At 37.2% G+C, this 19797-nt stretch overlaps 2 protein-coding genes across 5 annotated transcripts; both read right to left on the bottom strand.

Annotated features, from left to right (window-relative positions):
- Window positions 1-5530, bottom strand: LOC103868536 (probable LRR receptor-like serine/threonine-protein kinase At1g51860). Of its 2 annotated transcripts, none has more exons than XM_009146624.3 (13): window positions 5294-5530; window positions 4660-5203; window positions 2505-2983; window positions 2263-2407; window positions 2096-2167; window positions 1942-2013; window positions 1764-1847; window positions 1504-1658; window positions 1182-1429; window positions 952-1078; window positions 812-877; window positions 501-690; window positions 1-409 (listed from the first exon to the last, which is right to left on the bottom strand). In XM_009146624.3, exons 1-13 carry the CDS (start codon window positions 5373-5375, stop codon window positions 1-3), a joined length of 2673 nt encoding a protein of 890 aa, XP_009144872.2. In that variant the 5' UTR covers window positions 5376-5530. The 2 variants fall into 2 exon arrangements, with proteins under 2 accessions (XP_009144872.2, XP_018514861.2); XM_018659345.2 differs by lacking the exon at window positions 5294-5530 and having other exon boundaries at window positions 4660-4867; window positions 4954-5054.
- An 8207-nt stretch (window positions 5531-13737) lies between these two features.
- On the bottom strand, window positions 13738-17469 carry LOC103868632 (probable LRR receptor-like serine/threonine-protein kinase At1g51860). Of its 3 annotated transcripts, XM_018659346.2 has the most exons (12): window positions 16935-17469; window positions 16352-16836; window positions 16108-16252; window positions 15955-16026; window positions 15785-15856; window positions 15619-15702; window positions 15377-15516; window positions 15025-15272; window positions 14797-14923; window positions 14652-14717; window positions 14334-14523; window positions 13738-14251 (listed from the first exon to the last, which is right to left on the bottom strand). In XM_018659346.2, the coding sequence occupies exons 1-12, from the start codon at window positions 17189-17191 to the stop codon at window positions 13843-13845; spliced, it is 2295 nt and encodes a 764-aa protein (XP_018514862.1). In that variant the 5' UTR covers window positions 17192-17469; the 3' UTR covers window positions 13738-13842. The 3 variants fall into 3 exon arrangements, with proteins under 3 accessions (XP_018514862.1, XP_018514863.1, XP_033146860.1); XM_018659347.2 differs by lacking the exons at window positions 16352-16836; window positions 16935-17469 and having other exon boundaries at window positions 15955-16015; XM_033290969.1 differs by lacking the exons at window positions 16352-16836; window positions 16935-17469 and having other exon boundaries at window positions 15377-15494; window positions 15955-16015.
- Window positions 17470-19797: the final 2328 nt, after the last annotated feature.

Below are 19797 nucleotides of genomic sequence, written 5' to 3'. Positions count from 1 at the left end.
TTATCTGGCTCCCGGGGCAAACTCTGAAGCAGAAGTGAGACTATTGTCAACTGAACCCACTGAGTACATCTCTTGGCTACCCTGTCTCCTTGCAATTTCCAAGGCGACACACTCGTTCAGCTCCATCACAACCTGTGCCATTGTTGGTCTCTGGTTTGAAGACGGGTTCACACAACCTAGAGCCAGCTCTACAATCTTCCACGCACCATTTGTGTCATAGTCTCCCATCAGCTTGGGGTCAACAATGCTCCTTATGTCTCCTTTGGTGAGCATGAACCCAACCCATTCATTGATATGAGGTCCTTCTCGGGTTTTATCAATGACCGGCTGGTTTGTTACTATCTCTAATAGCACTACTCCGAAGCTGTAGACATCACTCTTCTCGCTTAGCCAATTTGTTCTGTAGTACCTGAGATAGTATATATAGAAAGATTTCACAAACATTCTTCATTATTCATTTGAGAAAGGCAGACTCTTGATTACTCATTCAATCAACTCACTCGGGGTCTAGGTAACCAGGTGTACCCGCAACCACTGTTGAGACATGACATTCACCGTCGATTGGGAAAGACCTTGACAGCCCAAAGTCAGCTAGTTTTGCCCCAGACCGCTCATTCAATAAAATGTTGGTCGTTTTCACATCTCTATGGACCATAGGAGGCCTGCATCCATTGTGCAGATACTCCAATCCTGTTACAGATGGTTATTTTTATGCCAGTCTTTGCTTTCAAACCTCATAACCAGAATAGGCAACATTTTCTTGTCATGAATCAGACAAAAATAGAGAGAAATAGTTAAGAGTTTTATTCACCTTGTGCTGCCTCTACAGCTATTTGCATTCTGTTTTCCCAGGTTAGTACATTGCCTCCGCGTTTTCCTGTAATGGGCTTTGAATGTTTTGAACTGTAGCGTTTTCGACTAAATTATAGTCTCTTTACCCAAAACGTTTACCTGACATATTCTCCCTCAGGTCTCCGTTTGCCATGTATTCATAGATCAGAGCCAAGTTATCTCCGTCATCACAATACCCCACAAGTCCCACCAAATGTCTATGGTGAACTCTTAAGAGAAGCTCCACCTGATAAGATTTATAAAGTTAGATTTTGATGATTATTAGAGAAACTTATCATTACTTAAAAAAAAAGGATTAACCGTAAGGACATATTAATTGCTTAGCATACCTCTGCCTTGAATTCTTTATAGCCTTGAGCTGATGAATGAGAGAGCATTTTCACAGCTACTTGGGCATCATCCAAGTTTCCATGATACACTGTTCCAAAGCCTCCTTTGCCAAGAACCCTCTGGAAGTTATTAGTCATCCTCAGTACCTCGGGATACGTGATCCTGCGGTCCTTTGTTATGATTGATGGATTGGATGGTCTTGTCTCACTTTTACCTAAACTTGTAGTGACTGATGGAGGTCTTGGAGCTGCAAAAGCTTACAAATTATATGATATCATGTTTCTTTAGTCTCAAGAACTTGGTCTGGTGATTAAAACATACCCGCATTGCTTCTTGGTCTTTTCTTTCTAACGATGAAAAAGATGGCCAAGATAACTACCAGAGCGAACACCCCAGCCACTGGCACTGCGATAGCAAGCACTGGAACCTTTTTAGTTTTTCCTCCAAGAGTCGTGGGATTCAGGGTATCGCCCAGACTGGAAACATTAACAAGATATGATAAATTTAGTGTGGCAATACATATACTTCCAACTAATTTTAGAAAAAGTTGAGTTGATCTAAGTGAAGTATGAAAAACTTACATTAGTGTTAAAGATTTGCTGTTTACCCTTTCCTGAAGGGATTCTGGAACTGTGAGATTAAGCTTCGGGTTTCCGCTTAAGTTTCTTTGAATGAGAAGAAAAAACACTGCAGCTTTCAGAAGAACATAACAGAAAAAGCAGGTAGCGGACAAGAGAAAGTTGTGAAAAAGAAGCTCACATGAGTTTCAACAACTTCATATCAGCAAAAAAAGCTGGAATATCTCCTGATAAATCATTACTTGATAAATCTCTGTCAATTAAAAAGAGAAAGATCAGAGTTATTCCTTTCTCCCACAACAATCATGCATATGTAATACTAAGTTTCTGCTTACAGCTCTTTCAACTGTGCTAGCTTGGATATGTCAGATGTTATGGTACCGGTCAATCCGCTTTCCTTCAAGTTCCTATTATTTGAGAAAAAACAAAAAAAAAACAAAGGATCCATAATAGCTATAAGCCAAAACTAGAGAACCTTTGTGATGAAGAATATAGAACATACAAGGATGTGATCAGCGATGGCTCGGAGTCCGGATAACTGCAATTCACACCTTCCCACAGAAACAACTGAGGAGCACATGGATCTCCTTGCCAACTTAACTTCTTGCTTAAACCATATGTCTTCTTGATGCTCATCATAGCAGAAACTAATCATCACATAATTCAAACTCATTTCAGAAACCAGAAAACGGTTAAAAGATAGGCAACTTAGTTTACAGAATGGCCTAATAAGAACATGCTTACCTTCATCATTATCTGTCCCAAGCTGTGTAACGTCTACAACTGTGTAAATCTCTAGGGCGTTGATAAGGGGAGGAAGAGTTGAGTTACCCGTCATTGTGAAAGTGAAATTAAACACCCCGTCTGAGGAACTCACGGCGCTTGGATTGAAGATGGTTGAAATGCTGAGCTTAGGAGGCCTCATGTAGCTGTACCAACGTAAGCCACCGTTGTAAGTAATGTTGAATTCTCTGATGTCACTGGCTTTGAGTGTTTGGATTTCGGCGAAATGCATATATACATATGACTGCGCAGAGATGTCATCAAGAGTCCACCATAAGTACCATGTCTTGCTAGCATTCACAGGGATAGCAGCGGTCTTCATCACTGCTTGAGGCATATCGTAGGCGTTACTTGTATCGATTGGGAGGTCGGTGCTTATCGAGGTGGTTTCATTATCTGTGAATGCATTCCAGCCTCGGTCATGTATGTCCTCATCATACCTGAAGAAAGACTCTTTTTGTTAACTCAAAGTTAATACAACAGAAAGTTTTTGTTTTTGTAGATAGACTAAGGGGGTGTTAGTGGAACTTAGATTTCTATAGAATTTGTTCATTTTAAAAGTTGATAGATTTGTTAAATTTAGAAAGAGTTGTAGAGAATTTTGTATATTGTAAAAATCTATGAAAATAAAGTAATGTAATGATTCTAAGAATTCAAAGGAAACATGTACTATTCTCAAAATCTTGTTTTGTGAGTTAAAATGTTAAGAATTTAACTCCCAATAACACTTATTTTAATAGATTTGTAGAATCATTAAAATCTAAACTTTTTGAATAATAAATGATTTTTTATAGAATTATAGAATCATCAAACCAATAACATTAGATTTTAATGAGAATGTGAGAATCTATAAACTAATAACACTAGACTTGAAAATTCTAAAACTCATTATAAATCTAATTCCCACTAACACCCCCTAAGGTTTGAATGGTAGAGCATTAGCATTACCATTATGCTCTACTTTTAAAAGACTATTTGCATTTATAATTTTATAAAATTAAGGAAAAATATATAATTAATTAATTCATTTATTTTATTTAATAATATCATAAAATTACTTTATATCCAGAAAATAAAATTTTGAGTTCTAAAATAAATTTACAATAAATGTTTTTTTTAAATAGTATTTCAAATTTAAATTTATTTTAAAATATATTTATATTTATATTTATATTTATATTTATATTTATATTTATATTTATATTTATATTTATATATATTTATATTTATATTTATATTTATATTTATATTTATATTTATATTTATATTTATATTTATATTTATATTTATATTTATATTTATATTTATATTTATATTTATATTTATATTTATATTTATATTTATATTTATATTTATATTTATATTTATATTTATATTTATATTTATATTTATATTTATATTTATATTTATATTTATATTTATATTTATATTTATATTTATATTTATATTTATATTTATATTTATATTTATATTTATATTTATATTTATATTTATATTATATTTATATTTATATTTATATTTATATTTATATTTATATTTATATTTATATTTATATTTATATTTATATTTATATTTATATTTATATTTATATTTATATTTATATTTATATTTATATTTATATTTATATTTATATTTATATTTATTAAAAATAAATATATTATATATTATATACTAATTTTTATAATAATTTTAAATAACATACTCATACTGCTCTATTAATAATTCTATTAAATAGTTTAGCAAAATCATAGTATATTACTTCTATAGCATACTGATACTGTTTTAACATCTATTCTGGCAATCAAAGCGTAAGGCTCAGGCCAATATGACTTAGACCCCAAACATGTTAAATTGATTTTATTTTGTAAAGCAAACCATTTCTAATTGGACTCGAATATGTATTTCTAATAAGGAATCCAAGAGTTTTAGCCAACAGGTCAACTCTTCTTGATAAAAAAAAATATGTTTTTTTTTGAAAAAAGTTAAATTTCATATTAAAAAAAAAACGTTTTACAAAAGCTGTGTTGGTATCAGAATTTTTACATAAAAAATTATGTTGCGTATGGAAATTTTGTTTTATACTTATCAAAAAAAAAAGATTTTAGTTTATTATTACCTGATGAACGATAATGGATTGGACGGAAAGTATATTCTGGTGTACAACATCAATGATCCACTTTGGGTGTTATAACTGTTATTGTTCAATGGACGAAGTTCCAGTGAGGAAATGAATGGTATGGTCGGTCCTGTCTTAACAAGACAAACTTGAAGATTATCTTGTGTTACAACATGGAATATCTCATATGTCGAACTATTTGTTACTCCTGTTATGTTGATAGACAACCATTTGTTAGCACCAATGTGAAGATCAAAGCTTGGCAATTGATTCAGTTTGTCGTAGTTCCCATACAAAAAGGTTGCTTTGATCAGATACTTGCTGTTCGCTGTGAGGTTAAAGAGGTTGTAACAGTTTCTTTGACCCTCGGGGAAGCTTCTCAAGGACCAAGTTTGTTGCTGAAACCGAGTCTTGTATGCATCATTGATTGTCCCGACCAATCCACTGTCGACATAATCCGTGTCTGATTTGTATGTTATATTAGTACTCTTCTCAGTATATGTTGTGGTCTTAGGCACCAACCCACAATCCAAGCTGATGAATCCTGTTCAATATAAACAAAGAAAACACATTCAAAGGAGTTGTTAAAATATAGTTTTTGCAGCAAAACAGAGTATTGTATTTTGTCAAGAACCTGCTTGAGATTGAGCTTCGACTGATCCCAGAACAGTAAAAGAGATGATCAAAAGAAGCAGAAACCAATGAAGAAACTTCATTTTTCTTGGATAGGAGATGAGATTCAGAGGAGATTATTATTCATTGTTGATTGGCGAAGACTAAGAGAACTTAATATTGGTCAATTATAAATGGGTCAAGTGGAATGCGTAGACTTTGTGCCAAGTCTACTCTTACTTGCCTACGACGTTCTTTCTGGTTCTAGTCCTGTGAAGCGTGTAACTTCCAGTTGCATAGAGTTTTTTCGTCTAACAAAATAATACCACAAAAACTTTTAAAATGAGAAAAAAATATCGTTTTAAAATCCTACTTTTCTTTGTTTTTGTTGGAAAAGTATATATGCACTAAATATTTCTAAGGATATGACTAGTGAACAAGAGAATATTAAAAAACATTCAATTCTTCAAGATTCCTATAAATTTATACCATTACGTACATTCTTTCTCATTCTTTTTTTTTTGTAAAAAATAATGGAGCAAAATTATTGTTTATTATATTTGGGAAGAAACAATTATTCTCACTCATTTCTATTATTTTATTCCTCTTTAATCTTTTCATATTTGTTCATATTATTTCTAAAATGGTCACAACCTAAATTTCAGTTTTTCTGCAGAAAGAGGACAAATAACATAAAGGGAATTGGAAATTAGGATCAATTACCATTAAAAATAACTTAAATTAAGTAACCATAGCTAAAATCAGCATCACTGTTATCTATACGAGAAATGAGTTTAGATAGTCATATAACAACTTTTTTTTTTCCTAATTTAGACCTCAAGTATAATGAAAGATGCATAGAAAAAGCAAGTTCAATGTATGAGCCTAACGTTCTAGAAGACATCACACTTGTCTCTCACTATGAAATGAGTCACTTTAAACAAAACATTTGTCACTTACTCAATTTTGATGGATGGTTGAGATTAAAGGATAAATTTGTCAAGGAAGTAAGAGAGACTTGGTGAGAAAGTAATCAAAACTTGATGAGGAAGTTTGATCCCTCTCTCCACCTATAAATAATGTCTTTGCTCCATCCTAAAAACACAGAAAATCGAAAGAAACACATAATGAAAGGTTTGTAGGCAAGGGGAGAGAAGTCTTAGCTTCTAACTTAGAGATCAAGAACTCATCTTCCATAATCGAAACCGTTCATGAAGATTTCCGGATGAATCGAGGTGTTCTGATAATCCTCTTTAAAGTTCTATTATGTGATTAGCTTAGATGTTAAAGATCGTAGGGCTAAGCTTACACATTTTCTTATGATTATTCTTGAATAATTTAACCAATTGACTCGTCATTATAATGTTAACAAGATTCTGAAAAGTCTACAGCAGATGAAACCAATAAGAACACAAAGGATTCAAGACCAAATGTCTCTTTATTAAGAATCACTTAAACAATCTTTTACAAAGACTTGTCTAATCCGAATTACACAACACCACACGCGGTTTGTCATGGACCAATTCTTAATCTACCCTTTGCGTGAACCAACCCCTGTTGATCACGTTTACAAATCACTCACTTCCTGAACCCCGAAAACCCATGTGTTATGATTCTGTGAGAATACAATGTTGAAAGCTTAACCTAATCTTAAGTCTAAGTTTTCCAATATATTGCCACCAATTCTTTCCAATTGTGAAATATCTCTTTTCCTACAAATCAGCATCACCAAATCTTCTAATTTGTGTTCTGAGTATCTTCTAGTTTATGAATCATCCAAACAAGATCATCCAATGAAAACTCTCCACATCACCATGCTTTAGTTTTTCATTCCACATACATGTGTTACACACTATCGTCCATGTGTAACATAACAGCAACACACCAAACTTCAACATTCTTTGAATATGTTCTTTGATATAACAAACTAAGTCCCACATTGGAGAATTAGACAAGGAGTGTCTAATATATAAAGAGATGTCCAACTCTATTAGTACGAGGCCTTTTGGGAAGAAGCCCAAAAGTAAATCCATGTGAGCCAGTCTCTAAGGCCCAAAGTGGACAATATCGTACTAATCGAACAATATAGAGTTTGACATAGGCTTAATAAATTCCAACAATTGGTATCAGCGCGGTTGACGAAAAATCTGCAAGAAGACCAAAAATACCCTTCGAGTAGGAAAGGGACCCATCAAATTAGGATTGAGAAGTGTGTGGTAGAGTTCAAGTCAAAAGATCTTGGAAGTCAGTTGTGGGACACGAGATGTGTGATCTTTAGTTTGAGGAGGAGAATATGAGATAACAAACTAAGACCCACATTAGAGAATTATACAAGGAGTGTCTAATATATAAAGAGATGTCCAACTCTAGTAGTACGAGACCTTTTGGAAGCCCAAAAGTAAATTCATGCGGGCCAGTCTCTAAGGCCTAAAATGGACAATATCGTATTAATCGAACAATATAGAGTTGAAGATGGGCTTAATAAATTTCAACATGTTCGAGCCATACTCCAAAGCATCACGTCAATCAACATTCTCTTTGTGTTAATGCACCAGCATGCCAAGTTCCAAATCCTTAGGCTTACAGATTCAAGTCATGCATTTACCTCTGACTTTTAAATCTTAATTAAGAGCTTGGGTTGAGCAACAGTAACTAAAGAGTAAAGCCCATGCTCATCTACAACAAATGGATCATTCAACGTGTTGGAAATGAAATGGAGAGTGCTTTCTCGGGATTTACTTCTTCTTCGTCTCAGTGTCTCTCTCTCCCACGGCAGGAGCATATAGCCATATACAGCCACCAAGGTATGGACCGAGACCGTTAATTACTTTAGGCTTTAGGGACCATCTAGTGGTGGCTTAAACACATTCTCTCTTGACTTCATAAATAATGCCTTTAACTAGTTAGCTCCTTGTCAGATGACGGGTCGTGGCGCTCTGGTCTTGATCACGGGACACGCTTCATGTGGGATTATCAAGACTGGGGCAGGGGTCGTACCCCTGATAATTCCAAGTCAGGACGAAACCAGTCGGAAATGATCCAAAGGAAGAAAGCTGGCTCGGTATGAAAGTGGCATATCCGAGAGCCGCACAGTCTTCCGGAAAAAGCCAGTGACATCCTTCTCCATTTTAACTAAACCGCAATTTGTCTATATACTGTGTAGAATCCTTTGTGTACATCTCTTGACCACCTTGTTTCCTTTCGGCCGTGAGAGCAAAGCTAAAATTGTGATAGAATGAATAAGACAACAAACGTTTTTATTGATTTCTTTATCTTAAGGGACTTCTTACAATGAGCAGGGTATTTATGCAACTCAAGCATAAACCTAAAGACATAAACTCTAGTTGAATCAGGACAATGGCATGGTTCTAATTCTTTGAAAGCACAACAAAATGATTTACGGTTTTGATTTGATATGCCTTGTTGGATAATTCCAAGTAACTTGAGGAGCAAGTTAACTCATTAAAGTGAAGTTTGATGGGTTAAAGAAAAAGGAAAACATATCGAGCTTAGAAATGTTTCCATATTATTATTAGGAAAAGATGTAGCTTCGTCCTTAGGAAAAGATGTAGCTTCTTCCTATATAAAGAGTTCTCATGGAGAGATGTTCCATCAAGAGAAACACATTGAAAGGTTTAGTTTTGAGAGAGTTTCTAAATCTAATAAGAAGTGCTAGTTCTTATAATCTTTGTGTTTGTGCAACTTTAATTGGTATCAGAGCTCCAGGTTTCGAAGGTCGTTTACAAGAGGAGTTGTAACTTCGATCAAAACATGGGAGACGATTCTCAAGGACGTGATAAAGGTCTTGAGATGAAAAAGGACATACGATGTCCGATGTTAACATCGACCAACTACACCGTATGGTCGATGCGAATGAAAGTGATGCTTCGTTTATACGAAGTTTGGGATACAATTGATCCAGGGAGTGATGATGCAAAGAAGAACAATATGGCGATTGCTCTAATCTTTCAATCAGTCCCGGAAGCGCTAATACTTCAGATAGGAGAACATGATACATCAAAGAAGATTTGGGAAGCTATCAAATCCCGTAACCTAGGTGATGATCGCGTGAGAGAAGCAAGGTTACAGACTTTGATGTCTGAGTTCGACAAACTGAAGATGACAGACACAGACACGGTGGATGACTACGCAGGAAAACTTTCATGCTTAGCATCGAGAGCAGCCGCATTAGGAGAGATAATGGAAGCATCAAAGCTGGTAAAGAAGTTTCTGAAGGGACTTCCAAGAACGAAGTTCATTCACATCGTAGCTTCGTTAGAACAAGTGTTGGATCTGAATTCAACGGGGTTCGAAGACATTGTTGGGAGATTGAAGGCTTTTGAAGAACGCATCAAAGAAGAAACCCAAGATGAAGATCAATCGAAGCTAATGTTTGTAAAGAATGATGCACAAGGTCGTGGAAGCCATAGCAACTCGCGAGGAAGAGGCAGAGGTAGAGGTTATGGTGGAAAAGGAAGAGGACGAGGAAGGTCTAATGGTTCTGATGGTCATAACAAAGGAGGAGAAGCTTCAGACAAGACCAAGAAGGACTACTCCAAGGTTAAATGCTGGAGATGCGACAAGATGGGGCACTTCATGTCACATTGTCCTACACGACCAAGAGAGGATACTAACCTAACGGAAACACAAGAAGCAGATGCATTATATATGCATGAAGTAGTATTCCTCAACGAAGAGAGAGTGTTTCCTAAGAGGTTTGATGAGTGCAATGGAAATACGAGTATATGGTACCTTGACAATGGTGCAAGTAACCATATGACAGGCAAGAGAGAGTTCTTCTCAAACCTAGATGAGAGCATCAAAGGCAAAGTCAAATTTGGTGATGGATCAAACGTCGAGATTATTGGGAAAGGTTCGATCACATTCATCGGAAAAACAGGGGAGAGAAGAGCACTCAAAGATATCTACTACATCCCAAGTCTTAAACACAATATCATAAGTCTTGGACAAGCAACCGAGATGGGTTGTGAGGTTAATATGAAAGAAGATCTACTGATGCTTAAAGATCCTCGTGGAAGGCTATTAGTACAAGTTGCAAGGCAACCAAACCGATTGTACAAGACGCCAATGGAGGTTGAATATCCGAAGTGTCTTCAAATACAAGAAACTGATGTTACATGGACGTGGCATGCGCGGCTAGGACATGTGAACTTTGGAGTCATGAAGAATATGGTAGAGAAGGAGATGGTAGTAGGGATGCCTCAGTTGATACACAAGAAAGATGTGTGCAGCGCCTGCTTAGTTGGGAAGCAAACTCGGAAGTCTTTCCCGTCTAAAGAAAAGTATCGAGCATCACACGCATTGGAGTTGGTACATGGTGACTTGTGCGGTCCGATATCACCATCAACACCAGCAAACAATAGATATGTATTTGTCTTAATTGATGATTACTCAAGATATATGTGGACGATGCTGCTAAGAGAGAAGAGTGAAGCGTTCGATCGGTTCAAAAAGTTCAAGGAGTACGTGGAAAATCAAACGAAGCTACAACTCAAGACTTTTCGCACCGATAGAGGAGGAGAGTTTACATCTTCTGAGTTCATTCGTTTTTGTGAAGAAAAAGGTGTAACTAGACATCTCACCGCACCGTATACACCGCAACAAAACGGTGTGGTTGAGAGAAGAAATAGAACACTAATGGAGATGACTAGAAGCTTGATGAAAGCTATGAAGATACCTAATCAGCTATGGGGAGAAGCAGTACGTCATTCAACGTATCTCATAAATCGCATTGCTACAAAGGCTTTGAAAAACAAGACTCCATACGAAGGCTTGTATGTTAAGAAACCAAACATTGAGCATCTAAGGGTCTTTGGATGTGTAGCTTTTGCAAAAATCAACAATCCTCATCTCAAGAAGCTGGATGATCGATCAAGGATGGTGATCAACCTAGGCACAGAGCCCGGCTCAAAAGCTTACAGGCTCTATGATCCGGTCGCGAAAAAGATAGTTGTTAGTAGAGATGTAATCTTTGACGAGAAGAAAAGTTGGGATTGGTCCACACTATCAACAAACGTAGATGAAGAACCAGGATCATTCAAGCTTCCTCATATTAATGTTACAGAAGAAGGAGATGGTGATGAGCATCAAAATCACCAACACCACGAAGAGCAAAACAATAATGAAGAAGAAGAAGCTGTAGACGCAGGTGAATAAGAGGAAGTAGCAGAGAACTACAATGCAAACCAAGACCAGCATGTAACATCAAGATATGATCGTAACATCAGAAAACCAAAGCGATTCGATGATTACATCCTACTCGCTGAAGTTGAAGGTGGCAAACTCTTGCTCACCATCGATGGTGAACCAGAAAGTTACATCGAAGCTGCAGTGATACAAGCTTGGATCGATGCAATGAAGGCAGAGATCGAATCTATCATCAAAAACAAGACCTGGAAGCTCGTCAAGAAGCCCGTAGGTGTGAAACCGATAGGTTTGAAGTGGATCTATAAGATCAAGAGGAATGCAGATGGAACCGTGATCAAATACAAAGCAAGGTTAGTTGCAAAAGGCTACGTGCAACAACAAGGCATAGACTTCGACGAAGTATTTGCACCAGTTGCTCGGATAGAAACCATACGACTACTCTTGGCATTAGCAGCAACTAATGGATGGGAGATCCATCACTTAGATGTGAAAACTGCGTTCCTGAATGGAGACTTAAATGAGGATGTATACGTGACTCAACCAGAAGGCTTTGTGGAAAAAGGAAAGCAGGATCATGTGTACAAACTTAGCAAAGCACTATACGGTTTGCGTCAAGCTCCGAGAGCTTGGAACATCAAACTCGACCGTGTTCTCAAGGAGATGGAGTTCACGAAGTGCACCAAGGAACCTGCGGTATATCAAAAGAAAGAGAATGGGGAGCTTCTGATCATAGCTATATACGTTGATGATTTGTTTGTAACAGGGTCTTCACTCAAAGTTATCAAGCAATTCAAAGATGATATGTCAAGAAGATTTGAGATGTCAGACCTCGGGAAGCTTACATACTATCTTGGTATAGAAGTAACGCAAGGAGCTGATGGCATTCACATCAAACAAGAAGGATACGCGCAAGGTATACTTGTCAAGACGAAGATGGAGTCATGTAAATATACTAATGTTCCGATGCACACGAGTTTGGAAGTATCAAAGGCAGAGGAGGAGGCTGAGATTGATGCAACATCGTATCGAAGCATCATAGGATGCTTAAGGTATCTTCTTCATACACGACCGGACTTGGCGTTTTCGGTTGGTGTATTAAGCAGATATATGCAGAGTCCAAGAGAGAGTCATGGAGAAGCAGTGAAGCATCTACTACGATACATAAAGGGCACTACAGAGTATGGTCTCTTCTTCAAACGGGATGGAACAACGGAGATTACAGGTTACAGTGACAGCAGCCATAACATAGACGTTGATGATGGAAGAAGCACTACAGGGTTTATGTTCTACCTAGGAACATCGCCGATCACGTGGACATCGTGCAAGCAACCCATAGTGGCACTCTCTTCATGTGAGGCGGAGTTCATGGCAGCTACGGAAGCTGCAAAACAAGCAATATGGTTGAAGGAGTTAATGGCCGAGATCATGAACAAAGAAGACAAGAAGGTCGTGTTGAAGATTGACAACAAGTCAGCAATTGCTCTCACCAAGAACCCGGTGTTTCACGGTAGAAGCAAACACATACTCGCGAAGTACCATTTCATTCGAGAATGTGTGGAGTTCGACTTTATCGAAGTGAAGCACGTACCTGGAGTGGAGCAGAAGGCAGACATACTCACTAAACCATTGGCAAAGATCAAGTTCGAAGCAATGCGCAAGTTCATTGGAGTTCAGAAGATCAACATACCTAAGATTCAAGTTGGAATTAAGGGGGGCAATGTTGGATAATACCAAGTAACTTGAGGAGCAAGTTAACTCATTAAAGTGAAGTTTGATAGGTTAAAGAAAAAGGAAAACATATCGAGCTTAGGAATGTTTCCATATTATTATTAGGAAAAGATGTAGCTTCGTCCTTAGGAAAAGATGTAGCTTCTTCCTATATAAAGAGTTCTCATGGAAAGATGTTCCATCAAGAGAAACACATTGAAAGGTTTAGTTTTGAGAGAGTTTCTAAATCTAATAAGAAGTGCTAGTTCTTATAATCTTTGTGTTTGTGCAACTTTATGCCTTTTCCATACGGTTTTCTTTTTATGTGACCTTGTAGACACCAAGTTCTCTTAAGTCTATGTCCATAAGTTTCCGTTCGACAATTCTTCTGTTTTCGACATTTGTGTGATTAAACCCAACCCATTCTACAATGTGCGGCTTCTCTCTGTTTTTATCAATGTGACACACGTTTGTAACTATCTCTAATAGCACTACCCTGAAACTGTAGACATCACTCTTCTCGCTTAGGAATTTTGTTCTGTAGTACCTAACAAATTGTATTAGAGAGAGATGCAATGTATCTCCCTTTTGTTAGTTCAACACAGAAACAAAACAGCAATTGGATTTACCAAATATGGTTTTATTATTACAAAGGAAACTTTACAAATGAAACATCAAGTGGGAAAATTCTCAAATTTATCTGGCTCCAGGGATAAATTCAGAAGCAGAAGAGAGACTGAAGTTTACAGAACTTCTAGCGGACATCTCTTCGCTACCTTGTCTCCTTGCATTTTCCAAGGCCACACACTCGTTAAGCTCTATCACAACATGTGCCATTGTTGGTCTCCGGTTTGAAGACGGGTTCACACAAGCCAGAGCCAACTCTACAATCTTCCATGCACCGGTTGTGTCATAGTCCCCCATCAGTTTGGGGTCGATGAGGTTCCTGATGTCTCCTTTAGTGAGCATTAAGACAGCCCATTCATTGATGTGGGTTCTCTCCCGGGTTTTATCTATAACAGGCTGGTTTGTGATGATCTCTAACAGCACTATACCAAAGCTGTATATGTCGCTCTTCTCACTCAGCGAGTTTGTTCTGTGGTACCTGAAAGCGTATATAAATTTCTCATCACTCATTTCAGCAACAAAACAAACACAAGTGATGATAACTAACTGACTTCACTTACTCGGGGTCCAGGTAACCAGGTGTGCCTGCAACTGCAGTCGATACATGGTATTCACCATCGATTGGGAAAGATCTAGAGAGCCCAAAGTCAGCTAATTTTGCTCCATACCGCTCATTCAATAAAATATTAGTAGTTTTCACATCTCTATGGACCATAGGAGGCTGACATCCATTGTGAAGATACTCTAATCCTGTAACAAATGGTTTTGTTTCTGTCAATCTTGCTTTTAGACATCACAAACAGAACATCTAGAATCAACACTTTCTTGCCACGAATCAGAAAAAAAAAATAGAGAGAATAAGTCAGAGTTTGGTTCACCTTGCGCTGCCTCTACAGCTATTTGCATTCTGTTTTCCCAGGTTAGGACGTTGCCTCCGCGTTTTCCTGTAATGGGCTTTGAATGTTTTAAACTATGGGAAGAGATGAATTCGAGTAAACCGGAGTCTTGGGTAAAATTGTTTACCTGACATGTGCTCCTTCAGGTCTCCATTAGCCATGTATTCATAGATCAAAGCCAAGTTATCTCCGTCATCACAGTACCCAACAAGTCGCACCAAATGTCTGTGATGAACTCGTGAAAGAAGTTCAACCTAAAAAGATAACAAAATGATCATTTCATGATTAGAGAAACTTAACTTATTTAAAAACAAAAAGATAAGATGAACAGTTTGGAAATATTTGTTAGACATACCTCTGCGTTGAATTCTTTATAACCTTGAGCTGATGAATGAGAGAGCATTTTCACAGCTACTTGAGCATCATCAAAGTTTCCATGATACACTGTTCCAAAGCCTCCTTTGCCAAGAACTCTCTGGAAGTTATTAGTCATCTTCAGTACCTCGGGATACGTAACCCTGAGGTCTTTTGTTATGATTGTTGGATTGGATGACCGTGTCTCACTTTGAACTGTACCGGTAGTGACAGATGGGGGTCCTGGAGCTGTAAAATTGTACCAAAAGTATGTGAAATGAATTAGAGTAAAAACAGATAGGTTTTCGTTTTTCCAATAATTTCAAGAATTCGTTCGGGTGATTCATACATACCCGCAGTACTGTAAGATTTTTTCTTTCTTATGACGAAAAAGATAGCCAAGACAACAACAAGAGCAAACATGCCAGCCACTGGCGCTGCGATAGCAATCACTGGAACCTTTTTGCTCTCCTTTAAGGGAATTTCACTCAAACTATAATCATTAAAGTTATGTGAAACCGGAAAATAAAAAGGGATATGAAGTTTAGAGTAGTACTACATGTAAGACTGAATCAATGAAGAATGAATATCTTACATTAGTGTTAACGAATTACTGGTTAACCGTTTCTGAAGAGAGTTCGGAATTGTGCTATTGAGATTTGGATTTCCACATAAGTTTCTGCAAATGAGAAAGCTCAAGCTTTGAGAACAAAACAAAATATAAATAAACGGAGAGAGCGGTATTGATAAAACAAGCTCACATGAGTTTCAACGACTTCATATCAGCAAAAAACGCTGGAATATCTCCTGATAGATCGTTCTTTGATAAATCTCTGTCCATTAAATAGAGACAAAAAAATAGTTTATGCCAAATCATATACTTAATATTATCATATCAAATACTTAAGTTTATTGGTGTTGGGGCACTTACAGCTCTACCAATTGTGTTAGCTTGGCAAATTCAGGTGTTATGCTACCAGTCAACTTATTCTCTGTCAAGTTCCTAAGGAGTTAAAATTTGGGAAACACCAAAACTGTAAGAACCGTAAAGATGATTCAGATTAACAGACAATACAAAACTTACAAGGATATGATCCCTTGTGGCTCATATTTTGGATAATTGCAGTTTAAACCTTCCCACCGAAATGCCTTAGGTGCACATGGATCTCCTTGCCAGCTAACTTTTTTCTCCAACTCATAACTTCTCTTGATGTTGACCATAGCAGAAACTGATCAATCAGCACATTTCACAAACCAGGCAAAGTCAAAAGACAGAAAAATTTTGAATGGTCGTCTGATAACACTTTTATTGTAAATACTTGAATTACCTTCATCTTGGTTTGTCTCAGGCTCTGTAAGTTCTAAGACTCTATAAATCTCGACGGCATTGATAAGAGGAGGATGAGTTGAGTTACCGGTCATGGCGAAAGTTAATTTGAAGTTCCCATCAAGAGAACTTATAGCCTCTGGAGTGAATAAAGTTGTTATGGTGAAATTTGGTGGCCTAAATTTGGCGTACCCTACTTGGTCATCATTAAAAGTGATGCTAAATTCTCTGTTCTCATTAGCTCCAAGTTTCTGGATTTCAGCGAAATGCATGTATATATATGCCTCTGCAGTGGTCTCGTCGAGACTCAAATATAATGTCAGAGGCTGACTAGCATTTCTAGGGACAGCAGCAGTCATAACCACAAGTTGTGGCACATCGTAGAAGTTATCTTCTGTATCGACCAAAATGTCCGTGCTTATAGACACCATTTGTTCGTCTAATAAGTATGGATTCCATCCTCGGTCATGGATGTCCTCATCATACCTATAAAATAGAAAGAGAAGGCTCCTCTTTTGTTAACCAACACAAAGAACAATACAACAGATACAAAAACAAATGAAAAAAAAACCTTTATTTTAAACCTGATCATCGGTGGAGTGGGTGCAAAGAAAAATCTTGAGACCGTAATCAACGATCCACTTTCCGTGACGTAAGTTTCATTGTCCAACGGACGAAGTTCCAAGGAGGAAATAAACGGAGTCGTTTCTCCTGTCTTAACAAGACAAACCTGAAGACGGTCTTGTGTTAAGGCATGGATCATCTCGTAAACTGAAGCATTTCCTACAGCATCCAATATAACAGAAGTCCATTTGTTAGGACCAATATGAAGATCAAACATGGGGATCTTATTCCGACCGTCATAGTTCCCATACAAGAAGGATCCGGAGTGTTGGAAAGTGCCTTAGTCAAAGATGTGGCAAGGTGGTCAAGTGATTACGTAATCTATTTTGGTATGACTTGCATGTGAAAAGCAAGTGACTAGTTTTAGACATCTGTAATATTACGTGGGTTTTGTTCTGAGAAACCTTTGTTTCTAGGAAACCTTTAGATTATATATGTACTAAAATGTTGTAAAGTTACAGAGGTGTGAAATATCATAATCAAGTTTATATTACTACAAAATGGTATCAGAGCTCTTTTCTTAAGGGATCTGTGATGGAAACAGAAGCAAATTTCTTCAGCACACCACCTGTATTCGACGGTGAAAATTATCAAGCTTGGGCAGTTAGGATGACGGTTCATCTTGAAGCTCTTGATCTCTGGGAGGCTATAGAAGAAGATTATGAAGTGTCTCCCCTGCCTGAAAATCCCACGCTAGCCCAGCTTAGAAATCACAAAGAAAAGAAGACAAGGAAGTCTAAAGCCAAGGCATGTTTATTCTCTGCACTATCAGGCACCATATTTACAAGAGTAATGAACTTGGGATCAGCAAAAAGCATATGAGAATATCTCAAAAAGGAGTATCAAGGAAATGAAAGAACCAAGAATATGCAGATACTTAATCTGATTCGGGAGTTTGAGATTCAAAAAATGAAAGAGACAGAGACCATAAGAGAATATTCAAATAAACTACTAAGTATTGTCAACAAGGTGAGACTGCTTGGCAAGGACTTCTCAGATGAAAGAATTGTGGAGAAGATTTTGGTATCCATACCTGAAAGATATGAATCTAAAATCTCTTCACTAGAAGAAACCAAAGATTTATCCAATATCTCTTTAGCAGAATTGGTAAATGCAATGCAAGCTCAAGAGCAAAGACGATCAATGCGAGAAGAAGGATCAATGGAAGGAGCTTTTCAAACAAATAATGAAACTCAAGAGGCTTTTCAAGCAAAGGGAGTTTCAGATAAACGTACGTACAAACTTTCTAGTAATGAAACCTGTCCTCACTGCAAGAAGACAGGTCATGAAGAAAGAAAGTGTTGGTGGAGACCAGACATTAAATGCAGAAAGTGTGGTAAACTTGGCCATGTGGAGCGAGTTTGCAAGACACAACAAAAGGATGAAGCAAATGCTATGATCGAAGAAGAAAAGGAAGAAAAATTGTTCGTCGCGATGAGCTTTGTAGCAGCTAACTTCTCAAGTGATTCTTGGTTGATTGACAGTGGTTGTACAAACCATATGACCAACGATGAGGAACTGTTCAAGGTATTAGATACATCTATTACTTCTAAAGTAAGAATTGGAAATGGTGAATTTCTTTCCGTTAAAGGGCAAGGAACGGTGGCCATCGAAAGCGTAACAGGTGTGAAGTATATTCAAGATGTTCTTTATGTGCCTCAGATCAATCAGAATCTACTAAGTGTTGGACAGTTGCTAGAGAAAGGTTTCAAAGTCATTTTTCAAGACAAATGGTGTTTGATACAAGATGCTAAAGGATGTGACTTGTTCAGAATTAAAATGAGAGCGAAAAGCTTTCATCTAAACCTTATGGAGGAAGACCATATGGCATACACAAGCACAATCAGTAATGCAAGTTTATGGCATAAACGGCTTGGTCACTTTCATCATGGTGGAATTCTTTATATGCAGAAAAATAACATGGTAAAAGGAATTCCATTGTTGGAAACTGAGTTAGGAGATTGTACAGCTTGTCAATATGGAAAAATCACAAGAAAACCATTTCCTCAAGCAACTTGGAGAGCTACAAAAAGGCTGCAACTAGTACACACAGATGTTGGAGGTCCTATGAGCACACCATCCTTGAATGGTAGTAAGTATTATATTGTGTTCATAGATGATTACAGCAGGTTTTGTTGGACTTACTTCATTAAATTCAAGAGTGAGGTAGCTAACATATTCTGGAAATACAAGGCTTGGGTGGAAAATCAAAGTGGTTGCAAGTTGCAGATTTTGAGGTCTGACAATGGGACTGAATACACAAATAAAACTTTTGGAAAGTTTTGTGAAGAATCCGGTATTGAGCATCAGTTTACAGCCCCATACACCCCTGAACAAAATGGTGTAAGTGAGAGAAAAAATCGAAGCATTATGGAGATGACAAGATGCATGTTGCATGAAAAAGAGCTTCCAAAGAATTTGTGGGCAGAAGCTGCAAACACTGCAGTATTCTTACTCAATAGGTTACCAACAAGAGCTTTGGATAAAAAGACACCATACGAAGTCTGGTATGGGTACAAGCCTAACATGTTTAATCTGAAGACGTTTGGTTGTCTTTGTTTCACTCATGTTCCATATGTGAAGCGAGATAAGCTTGACAAGAAGGCAGAACCTGGGGTGTTTGTTGGTTATAGTGATTCTTGTAAAGCTTACAGAATTTTTCATCCTCAACATGAAAAGCTTTTGGTAAGCAGAGATGTGACTTTTATGGAAGATAAACAATGGAGTTGGGAGCAATCTGATTCAGAACATGTGCCTAGGATTCTACAAGACACTGGAGATAACATCGACGATATTCCAGTGAGAGGTACACGATTACTGTCT

The sequence above is a fragment of the Brassica rapa genome, chromosome A05, assembly GCF_000309985.2.
Source record: "Brassica rapa cultivar Chiifu-401-42 chromosome A05, CAAS_Brap_v3.01, whole genome shotgun sequence".
NCBI classification, from domain to species: Eukaryota; Viridiplantae; Streptophyta; class Magnoliopsida; order Brassicales; family Brassicaceae; genus Brassica; species Brassica rapa.
Note: the sequence above shows the minus strand (reverse complement) of the source record. Positions and strands in the feature narration are given on the sequence as shown.

Excerpts from the sequence above, each read along its gene's own strand:
- LOC103868536 (XM_009146624.3), bottom strand. The coding sequence starts at position 5,375 with ATGAAGTTTCTTCATTGGTTTCTGCTTCTTTTGATCATCTCTTTTACT. Across the intron at positions 2,984-4,659 it reads AATCCATTATCGTTCATCAG|GTATGATGAGGACATACATG; the intron begins GTAATAATAAAC and ends GTCTTTCTTCAG. Across the intron at positions 410-500 it reads CCTGGTTACCTAGACCCCGA|GTACTACAGAACAAATTGGC; the intron begins GTGAGTTGATTG and ends ATACTATCTCAG.
- LOC103868632 (XM_018659346.2), bottom strand. The coding sequence starts at position 17,191 with ATGTTTGATCTTCATATTGGTCCTAACAAATGGACTTCTGTTATATTG. Across the intron at positions 16,027-16,107 it reads CCACAAGGGATCATATCCTT|GAACTTGACAGAGAATAAGT; the intron begins GTAAGTTTTGTA and ends TTAACTCCTTAG. Across the intron at positions 15,857-15,954 it reads CTAACACAATTGGTAGAGCT|AGATTTATCAAAGAACGATC; the intron begins GTAAGTGCCCCA and ends TTTAATGGACAG.